General features: G+C 62.7%; 1 protein-coding gene across 3 annotated transcripts; it reads left to right on the top strand.

Moving 5' to 3' along the window:
* The first annotated feature begins 1,146 nt into the window (after positions 1-1,146).
* Positions 1,147-10,536, top strand: CLCF1 (cardiotrophin like cytokine factor 1). 3 transcript variants are annotated; one of them, XM_086676787.1, is made up of 3 exons: positions 1,147-1,305; positions 7,118-7,284; positions 9,116-10,536. In XM_086676787.1, the coding sequence occupies exons 1-3, from the start codon at positions 1,290-1,292 to the stop codon at positions 9,608-9,610; spliced, it is 678 nt and encodes a 225-aa protein (XP_086532913.1). In that variant the 5' UTR covers positions 1,147-1,289; the 3' UTR covers positions 9,611-10,536. The 3 variants fall into 3 exon arrangements, with proteins under 3 accessions (XP_086532913.1, XP_086532912.1, XP_086532914.1); XM_086676786.1 differs by lacking the exon at positions 1,147-1,305 and adding an exon at positions 1,956-2,001; XM_086676788.1 differs by lacking the exon at positions 1,147-1,305 and adding an exon at positions 3,961-4,099.
* Positions 10,537-10,927: the final 391 nt, after the last annotated feature.

A 10,927-nucleotide genomic window follows, 5' to 3' on the forward strand; every position in this document is an offset into this window, starting at 1 on the left:
GGACCAAATGACTGTCCCCCAAGAAGTCACAAAAGGAGATGTCTGGAAGCCCCAGACGGGGAGAGCTGTTTCCTCTGCACTCTCCCTGGCAGCTCTCCGTCGGGGGGAGGGGGGCGGGGGGGGGGGAGGAAGGGGGCAGGAAGGAGACCCTCCTGAGAGGGTCTAGGCTTAAGGGTCCCCCAGGTATCCCACAAAGCAAGTCCCAACCCAGGCCTGGGGAAGGAAGGAGGGAGAGCACTCCACAACACCAACAACCCCAAACCCCGAAGGCGAGAGAAAGCCAAAAGTCTTTATGGGGAAGCGTTTCACAAATGGGGACTCTGGGTCTGTCCATCGCCTTGAATGGGAGCATTCCCGCTGAGTCACCCATGCAGCCTCTGGTGTTGAAACTGGTCCGGTGCCTCGTGCTGATTAATGAACTACAATTCCCCCACCCCTGTGCGCTCTCCCGGCCGCTGGGAAGAACGAAGAACCTAGTGAACCTGAGAGAAAAACCCTCGGCCAAGGGCCCTCTACTCTCCTCCGAGCTGGGCAGTGGGCCTGGGGTGCCCTCTCCCTCCCCCGCCCCAGGGGGCATTGTGAGGCCGTTAGTCACCTGCCCCAACCCCAGCGCCTCACTCAGCCCCAGCTTTTGGAAATGGGACTGGCGGCGGGACAATAGGCCAGGGGGGCGGTCAGCCCAGACAAAGGGCAGCAGGAAAAACACCATCACTTGCTACGAGGCCAGCTCGCTGGCATTTGGGAGAATGTGTCATTGCATTTACTCAGGGGGAGGGGGAGGAGAGGGAAGGTTAGAGATGAGGAGTCCGAGGTAGGGTGAGAGCAGGGACCCCGCACCCCGGGTCGACGCCGTAGGAGAAGAAAAGGAGAGGGCGGCCCGCTCCCCCCAGCTCGGGGAGTCTGCCGGCGGACTGATGCCCTCCCCGCCCCCTCCCCCAGGAGGCCCAGGGTGGTACCGCCGCAGCCTCGCCTCACCTCACCCCCCCTCGGTGTTGTGGGAGGGAGAGGAGCCCCAGAAGCCCTCCCTTCCCTCCTCCCCCCTCCTCCCCCCACCCCGGGGAGGGCCGCTACAATTTGTGGTTACAGCTTTACACGTCAGAAAAAAAAAAAAAAAGTTTGCAGAATGTCCCACACCGAAAAAAAAAAAAAATCCGAAACCGAGCGAAAAAAACCTGCGAGTGGGCCTGGCGGATGGGATTATTAAAGCTTCGCCGGAGCCGCGGCTCGCCCTCCCACTCCGCCAGCCTCCGGGAGAGGAGCCGCGCCCGGCCGGCCCGGCCCCCAGCCCCATGGACCTCCGAGCAGGTAGGAGCCTGGCGTCCGAGGCCCCGGCCCCCGCCCCCGCCCGGGAGCCGCGAGATCCGGTTCCCGTGCTTCCCCCCGGGAGCCCCGAGCCGGGGCCGGGCGGGGGAGCCGGCAGCTACCCCCGCCAGCAGGGCTCGGGCCGGGGGTGGGGGGGGGGGGTGGGGGGAGGCACGGCCGGGCGCCCTCGAGAGGGGCCGGGCGGGGACGCGGCATTCCTGAAGTCCGCTCGCCGGGGCCAGGAGGTGGCCGGGAGCGCGGCGGGAGCCCGCGCGACCCGCTGACCCCGGGAGCCGGCAACCTGGAGCCCCAGCGAGGCGGGGTGCCGGGAATCCCGGCGGAAAGAGCCCCGCGCGAAAGTCGGGGAGAGCGAGTCCCAGGCGGGGAGCGGGGCTGCGGGAGGGAGACGCGGCGCGCGGGGAGGAGGGGGCCGGGGAGGAAGAGGGGAGAAGGGCGGGGAGCCCGAGCCCGGGCCGGCGGGAGGCGAGGGGAGGCCGACACCTCGGGCCCGCCGCGCTCCCTCCCCGGCCCGCCGGGGAGGGGAGGGCGGGAAGGAGGGCGGGCGAGAGGAGAGAGGAGGGCGGAGGGCAGAGCCGAGCCTGGTTGGGCCGGGCCGGGCTGCGGGACTGGCGGCTTCCTCGCTGCGCGCTGCGCGGCCGGAGCCCACCATGCTGCCCGCGGCCGGGGAGCCGGCGGCAGGTAGGGCCCGGGCGGCGGGGCGGGCGGCGGCGGCAGCGAGCCCCCCCCCCCACCGCCCCCCCCACCCCGGCCCGGCCCGCCGTGGCCTGGGAGTGATTAGTGCGGGGGGACGGGCGCAGCCCGGCCGGACCGGGCAGGAGAAAGCCCGTCACCGGCCGGGGAGCGGCGGCGGCGGCCGCTCGGCCCCGGCGGCCCGCGGGAGGGCGGACGGGCAGGGCGGGGAGTTGACGCGCGGGAAAGGGCAGCGGCCCGGCCGAGCCCGGAGCCCGGCGCCCCGGACCCCGCCCCCGCCCCCGCCGCCGGGAAGGGAGCGACCGGGCGGGAGCGGGCCGGGGGCGGGGCCGGGGGCGCCGAGGCCACACAGGGGGAAGGCGCCGCCGCCGCCGCCGCGGGGAGGGGGCCGGGAGCGAGAGGTCACCGCCGAGGGGGAGGGCCAGCGAGCGGCCGCCGCCGCCGAGTTCTCGGGCCGAGCCCCTCGAGGGGAACCCCGGGTTCCCCCCGCCTCGCCAGAGCCCCATCTCTTTCCACCTTCCTTCCCAGTTACTCCACACTGCGCTCCAGAAGCCCTCCCCACAGACCCCCAGTCCCAGAGGACCCCGTCCCAGTTTCGTCCGGTGCCCGGCCCGGCCCTCCCCGCTGGGGTAGGAGGGAGCTGCCGGGACGGGAGGGGAAGCTGGAAGTCCCCAGCCTTGGAGAAAGGTTGTGGGTGAGGACGCCGGACCCCACACCTCTGTCAGGCACTCTCTGATCCTGACCTTGACCAGCTGACATCTCCCGGCTTTCACAACCCCCACAGACCCCCTTTCCGGCTTGGAGCACACACTGCCCTTCCCTGGGGACACAGGGATACATTCCTCTGACAGACCGGACACCCCACCCCCCCAACCCCGCAGTTTGGCTCTGGCACCCTCACTGCCCTGAGCCCCGCACTCAACCGGAGGAGGAAACAGGCAGATGGCAGCAACTGTCACCTAGCAGCCCCCCCACCCCCCCCCCCCCCGTCTCTCTCTCTCTTCCAGACTGGTCTAATGGCTCCCTCTCCCCTCCACGGAGCCCTGCACTCCTGCCCCGTTCACACTTGTGCACACCACCCAGCCACACCAGCTACTTTATTGGTGACACTTCACATTCCTCCCCACAATCCCACCTGCCTATTCACACCCTGGCTCCTGCCCGCTCCCTCCCAGCCCCTCCCACGCCTCTGAATAACAACACCCTTTCAACCCACACGCTGGCCGGGACGTTTCCTTCACTGGGTCCCCCTGCCTGGCTCTCCGCCGGCTGCCTCGCCTAGCTCCCCTGGCTTCATCCTGCGCCCCTTGGGAACAACTGGGGTCCTCTTGGAGCCCAGTCCAGAACCCCCTCACTCGGCGACAGCCCAGCTCCTCTGTCGGTACTGACTTCACAAGGCAGGGCAGCTGGCCCATTGGCCTGCTTCTTTCCCTGGGCCTCAGTTTCTTCTTCTGTCATTTGGGCTAGAAGAGAAGGGCAGGGAGGGGGCTGCTGAAGATAGCAGCAGAGGTGGAACCCCACGCGCTTGGGCTGAGAGGGACCTTAGCGGGCACAGCACAGCCCTCTCCGGCGAGCCCAGTCATGGGTTGCGGCAAAGCTAGGTCTCCGGACTTCTGGGCCTATGTGGACTCGCTCACTAAGCCACTTCTCAGTGGCCTGGGGCACAGGGAACCAAAGAGAGGACGAAGGGGAGAGAGGACGGAGGGAAGGGCAGCCAGCCAGAGGACAAGGAAAGATGGGCTATTTCCGTGGGCCTTTCCCTGAGGAGGCAGGTCAGGAGGAGCCCCTGAGGGTCATTGCCTACAGTCTCAGTGCCTGGAGCTCACACTACGGCGGACACACCACCCCCTAAACCACTTCCTTCCCCCAATTCCCCTCAACACGTCCCTCCAAGGTCACCAGGAAGCTGGCCCTGGTCTGGCCTGAGGGCATCCCAGGTGCAGAGTCTCCTGGACAATTGTCTGACTCACCCTGGCCACCCTGCACGTGTGCCCTGCCGAGCCCCCCGACCCTTGCCGGAGGAGTTCAGCCTGGAGGACACAGTCCAGGGATCGAGGGGCAGCTGGCTAAGGACACGTGGACCCTGGTATGCCTGCCCGTGCAGCCGTGTCAGGGTGGCCGTGCGCTTGCGTGGGCTGTGTGTGTGTGTGTGTGTGTGTGTGTGTGTGTGTGTGTTCATGAGGGGGGCCTAGGTTCCCAGGGCCCAGGGATCTGGATGGAATTAGGGGCCGCTGGGGCGGGGGGCCAAGATGGGGGGGGGGCGGGGGGCTCCAGCAGGAAACGTGAGCTGTGAGCTGCACTCATTAGCTCCTCACGTGCTCAGCCGGATTTATAAACACAAGGGAAGCCGGGATGTAAACAACAGTGGGCAGCAGCCAGAGGCAGAGCTGGGGCGGGGGGCTGGGCTAGGGGCCAGGACTGGGGGAGGGGGCCCGGTCCACCTGCACACCAGGAGCCTGGAGAGAAGGATGGGAGAGGGCTCCACGATGCCCACCTAATGCTCCCTCCTAGGGACGCAGGTGAGCCCAAGCCTCACTGAGTTCCGGGGCTCACAACTAAGCCACAGGTGTTCTCTGCCCCAGATGGCCGTCAGTTTGCCGCCTGAGATATGGGGACACCTTGCCCAGAGTGGAAGCCAGAGCCTAGAGCCCTGTCTCCTTTCTCCTTCCTAGCCTCTTCTCCCTCTAGATACCTGAGACCCCTTCCTTCTTACTGGTTCTCTCCATGGGCCGGTCAGTCCGATCTTTCTGCAACTTCCCCTGCCCCCCGCCCTCCCCGCCTGCAGTGACACAGTTACCTCAGAACTGAAATATTCCTGGAAACACCGGCCTCGTCTGGTTAATTTCATGAGCCGTTTTTCTGCCCAGATGACTTAGTTCTTGTTTATCCAAAGGCTTCTCCCCCTGCTGTCCCTGTGTAGGGAGCCAGTTCTCCCCAGGGATGTGCCACAGGGCCCAGAAGAGGAGGGGAAAACAAGGCCCAGAGCTGGGTTCCTGACCTGGTGCCCCCCCCCCCCCCCCTGCCCCCCCCCCCCCGCCCCACCACCACAGCAGAGGCAAAACTCAGTCCCAGAACTATGGACCGAAAGGCTGACCAAAGCAAGGTCGGGGAAAGAGGTGAGCCCAGCTCCCAATGTGGGCTTCAGCTGGGACCCTCAGCATGCTGCTAACTGTGAGTGGGGCCAGACTCAGTCCCGAAAGCTACCTCAAGCCTGGAAGGGCTGCCGCTCTCCTCAGCAGGTCTCCACCTCCAAAACACCCCATATTGTACCCTTAGGATCTTGGAGGTGACTCTGCCAGATATCCAGGCTGAGGGTAGCCCCAGGCTTCGTGCAGAGAAGGGCCTGGAGTTGTCTTGGAATATGAGGAAGAGTAAATAGAAAGGAACACAGAGTCAGCAGGAAAAGGCCGAACGAGGAAAGAAGCACCAGGAGGGAAGCCGCGGGCTGCAGATGCGGACAAGGACAGGGGAGCAGCATGTGCCTGACACCGCGCTCTGTCCTAACGCACGCACGCACCCATGCACTCAGACCAAGTCCCTCGTCCCTAAGAGCAGGGTCTCTGAGACTGGTGTTCCCCCCACCCGACCCACTCCCCTGCTCTATCAGTAAAGTTGCCAGCCACCACGCATCTTAGTGAGTCTAGACTGATGGCCTGGGCCGCTGCGGAAGTCCCCACCTGACCCCTACACTCTGTGAGAGGCATTCTGTACAGTTTGAGTCTTAAGCCCTCTCCAAAACCTTGACCCAGCATTATGACTAACTCCAAACTCCCCCTAACTCAGTACAGTCAAACTGTCAAACCCGTATCCAACTCATTTCTAACTATCACAGCAACATATGTCATGATAAAAATTTGAAAGTCGAAAATAGAAAGTAGAAGAAACGACTCATGAGCTCAACACCTACCCAAGCTTAAAACCCAGACCAGCCCTACTCTTAGTGACATGCCATGCATTACCCCATCTGACATCTAAATCAACACATTAATAAACCTTAGCCCCAGCCAACCCTGTGCCTGTCCAAACCTCACCACATCCCCCAGCTAGACTCAAACCTCAACCACACTCAGTCAGCCAAATCCCAATAAACTAACCTGAAACTTTAAAAGTAACCCAGTCCTTAAACCTAACCTAGCCCCATACCAATTATAGCCTTGCCCTATCCTAACCCTAATTGCCTTTACCCAGTCCCGGTGCCCACTGACTCCTGGCCTAGTGCTCTTTACCTTGGCCCACACCTAAAAGCTGGGAAAATCATGTTTCCCAACTGCCTATGGGTATCTTCACATTATCAACCCCTGGCCTCTGGTATCCCAGGATGTCCAAACTCTCCAGCACCATCAGCTGACAAGCCAAACCCATCAGATACATCATATTCCCCCTCTTTCTCTCTTTCACATCCCCCACCCCGACCCTCTTTACTGTAGGTTCATCAGAAGACCTCACTCAGGTCAAACTTTTCCCCATCCAACCTCCTAGATAAGAATGGGGCAAACCTCCACCCCACAGCTCCACACCCAGGAATCCTGTTCAAGAATGTACCCACCACTGACTGCATGAGCCAGCCCTCTGTCCTTCAGCCTGACCCCCTTCAAGCCTACCCCTTGCCTCCTGTGGCTCTCTGTGTGGACTCATCTCAGGGCGGCCTCTCTTGTGCCCTTCCCGGGGCTGACTGCTGGCAGCTGGCAGCTGGCAGAGAGACATGTGCTGTTTCCCCCCCCTTGGCTCCCTAAACTGCAGAGGGTCTGGATTCAGAGTCCCTAGGCCTGGCCCCGTCCCTCCACGTACACACACATACGCATTGGCATACGTATACTGGCTCTTTCTTAGCTGACACACAAATATGCTTTCCGATATATACTGGTAGATACACACACAGAGGCCAAGTTCTCGTCCTCAAACACATACATGCCTCCATACACACACACACACCCAGGCCAGGAACGCTCCCCTCCTCCATCCCCCCTGCCTCCCATCTGGCGGCCCACCCTCACCAACCCTGCGCCCGGCCCAAGGTGGGGACAGACACCTGAGGGGCTGCCAGCTGGGCATCCTCCACTGGGCCTGGGCCCGCCCTCATGTTTCTCGCCCCTCCTGCCCGCAGGGGACTCGTGGGGGATGCTAGCTTGCCTGTGTGCTGTGCTCTGGCACCTCCCTGCAGTGCCAGCCCTCAACCGCACGGGGGACCCAGGGCCTGGCCCCTCCATCCAGAAAACCTACGACCTCACCCGCTACCTGGAACACCAACTCCGCAGCTTGGCTGGGACCTACGTGAGTATCCAGGGCAGCTGAAAGGTCTGGGAATTGGCAAAGAACGAGGAGAGAAGATGGTGGAAGAGAGACAGAATGGTGGAGGGGTCCCGGTGAGCAGTGGTCACCAGGGGGCCCTTTGGTTCCAAACGGTCCCCATGTCTGGCCTATCTCCTACCCTTCCCTCTGAGGTGCGCCCCTCCTTCCCATCCCTGGCCCCAGGACTAGGCATGTGGGCAGGCCTCGCACCCGCCTTGGCCCACTGCCCCACTGGCTGCCGGCCCAGCCGCCCGCCTCCCCCTGGGGGCCGGGGAAGTCTCTTCTGTTTACACCGTGTTGTGGTGTCTCTTGCACGGGCGGGGCTGGGTGGGGATGGAGGGGCCCCACCTCCCATGCCTGTGTTCCAGCTCGCCTCTGCCCCAGACCTGGGGCCCTGCTGCTCTGGACCCATGGGCCTCCCTTCTGTCTGCCTCTCCCATCCTAGCTGGGCCTCCTAGGGGGGACTTGGGGGAAGGGGGCTGCGGGGAAGATAGGCCAGTAGTGGCAGGAGGTTCAGGGTGTGGATGGAAGTTGTGCCATAAGGATTTGGGGGCAGTCCAGAGGTGTTCAGAGAGCCCAGGAGAGAAGGAAAGAGGGTCAGAGTTGCCGAGGACCATGGGGAACCGGCCCCCTCTTCCCGTGTTCCTCTTCCACATCCCAGACCCTACTCTGGAGCCAGGGAAAGAAAGGGGAGGAGGGTGGCGGGGGAGCTGGCTCCAGCCCCAGGATACACCGAGGAAATTAGTTTGTCTCTGTGCTTGTCAGCGTGTGAACCTCCCCCTGGGCCCTTGCCTATCCCAGGCCTCGCCCCTCTCTTCTCCCTTTCTCTCCAGCTGAAACGTCCCCCTCAGCCCTTTCCCTGGGCCCCAGGCCTCTCCCTTGAGGGTTGGCAAAGCTCTGTCCTCTTCCCTAGACTGCCTCCTATACCCTTCCTCCTGCCCAACTCTTGAGACTGCCTCAGTTTCTTCCTTCTGCAGCCCTGCTCCTAGGAGCTCTTCCTTGGGGGGACTTGCTGCTTAGTGAGTACCATCTGCCCCCTGGCCTTCTGCTGGTGGGACCAAGCGTGTTGGGAGGCAAATGGAGCTCTGATTCCCACGGGCCCCTCTGCCTTCCCACCCGCTTTTCCCTTCCCTGGCCAAAAACCTTTGCCTGACTCTGCTACCCCCTCTAGCTCCCGACCCTTTTTCTCTCCTGGCCTTCCCTGCCAAATTTCTCGAAGGAGTGGTCTACACCCTCTGCCTCCGCTTCCTCTCCACCCACTCACTCCTTAACCCCCTGCAATCTGGCCTCCAGGCCACTGAAACGGCTCTCTCCAAGGTCGGCAGGCACCTCCTTTTCGCCAAACCCAACAGAATTTTCTAAGGCCCATTCCCCTTGCTCTCTGTTTTGCAGCCACACTGTCGAGTACTCCTGCCTTCTCGAACTCCTCTTCTTGGCTCTGCACTCTTCTGGTCCACCTTCCACCTCTGCGGCCTGGCCACCTGGGTCCTTCCGGCTCCTCTTCCTCTCTGCTCTGCCCCGTGGTGGGCACGCTCCCAAGGGTTGCACACACGGCCAATCAGCACGTCCTCCCCGAGTATCTCCTGCGTGTTTTTCTCTTCCTACACCTCTCATCAACCCCCACTGCCTCAACCGCCACCTCCATGCAGATGACATCCCTGGAGAAACTTAGGGGAGGCCCTCGCACAGAGAGGCCTAGCGAGGAGATGGGGCCAGTGTCAGGGGACACAGGAAATAGGAGCTTTGGGAGCAGGTTATCTCCCGGTGGCCCTCCTCCTCCTCCTCCTCCTCCATCGCCCTCTCCTTTTCACAGCTGAACTACCTGGGCCCCCCTTTCAACGAGCCTGACTTCAACCCACCTCGGCTGGGGGCAGAGACTCTGCCCAGGGCCACTGTCAACTTGGATGTGTGGCGGAGCCTCAATGACAAACTGCGGCTGACCCAGAACTATGAGGCCTATAGCCACCTTCTCTGCTACTTGCGTGGCCTCGACCGCCAGGCTGCCACGGCCGAGCTGCGCCGCAGCCTGGCCCACTTCTGCACCAGCCTTCAGGGCCTGCTGGGCAGCATCGCGGGCGTCATGGCAGCTCTGGGCTACCCGCTGCCCCAGCCTCTGCCCGGAACCGAGCCCACCCGGGCCCCCGGCCCTGCCCACAGCGACTTCCTCCAGAAGATGGACGACTTCTGGCTGCTGAAGGAGCTGCAGACCTGGCTGTGGCGCTCGGCCAAGGATTTCAACCGGCTCAAGAAGAAGACGCAGCCCCCGCCAGCGGCGGTCACCCTGCACCTGGAAGCCCATGGCTTCTGATCTCTGACCTTTACCGCCTCCTCTCTCCTCTCCTCCCTCAAATCCTGCTCCCACTCTGGGAGGGAGAAACCCATATGCCAACATCTGTTGAGCCAGGAGACAGAAGCCATGGGCCTCTGGCCCTCTCCGGACTTGGAAGAGGGCATGATCGACAGGGCCTGTCCCCTCCCCGCTTTCCAAAGCCCTGCAGGTCTCGTCCACAGGGAGGAGCGCTCCCGGGGGCAGTGGTTCAAGTTGGTGCGAAGGCTCTCACAGCTTCCTGCTTCCTGCCCGGCACTTGCCGGCGCCCACACGGCCCCTCACGCGGCACTTCCAGGAAGCATGCCCGTAGGCAGGGAGGGGGGCCACCGCAGCATGTGCCTTTCTGGGGCGGGGGGAGCCCTTTGGCTGCCCCACTCTCCTTGGATGGGCGTTGTTCCCCTGTCCCCAAATAGCTCAGTACATCCAATTCAGGAAACACACACGGTGGCAAGTCCAAACGGGAAGAAACGGGATTTAAAAGCGGAAGAGGTGGGATCTGCATTGGAGGTCATACTAAAAGCATAGGGGCAGGGACAGAGCGGACCCACGGCTCACCAAGGCAGTCGGTGGCACAGGACGGCAGCCAAAAGGACCTTGCCTTGCATCTTCTTGCCGGCATCATGGTGCCTCCTCTCCACCCCCTTTCCAGGGTATCTGTGGGTTGCCCAGGCTGGGGAGGGCAACCATAGCCACAGCCACAGGGTTTCCTGAAAGTTTACATTGCAGTAGCATTTCGGGGTGCGGGGGGCAGCTCCCCCAGGCCCTGCCCCCCAGCCTCACCCACTCATGACTCTAAGTTTGTTGTATTAATATTTATTTATTTGGAGATGTTATTTATTAGATGATATTTATTGCAGAATTTCTATTCTTGTATTAACGAATAAAATGCTTGCCCCAGGACTTCATCTCTTTGCTTGGCCTGGTGCTTCCCCTCCTGGGCCCCCGCGTGCCTGGTGGCTTGGAGCCTGGCAGTCCAGGGCAGAGCTCGGAGAGGCAAAGAGCTTGGGGAAGAGGCTCTGCCCTGTCCACAGAGCGCGGTGCCCACAGCACACTGTTCCTCCACCCACGGTGCGTCCCTTTAGTCCTTCCAACATCTTCTTGTCTGGCCGCGTGTCTTCCCCCTCCCGGCCTTTGCTCAGCCCGCCTCCCCTCTCTGGATTACTTTAAAGGTCTCATAGGTCTCTCTCCCTGCGAAGCTGTCCACCTGCGCCTCTGGTAAGCCACGCGCGGTCAGCCCTCAGCTTCACCGGGACCCCCACCTGTGGTGGCCCCAGGCAGTGACCCTTCCCTTCTCAA

This window comes from Puma concolor, chromosome D1 (genome assembly GCF_028749965.1).
Source record: "Puma concolor isolate L17-30 chromosome D1, mPumCon1.1.hap2, whole genome shotgun sequence".
NCBI classification, from domain to species: domain Eukaryota; kingdom Metazoa; phylum Chordata; class Mammalia; order Carnivora; family Felidae; genus Puma; species Puma concolor.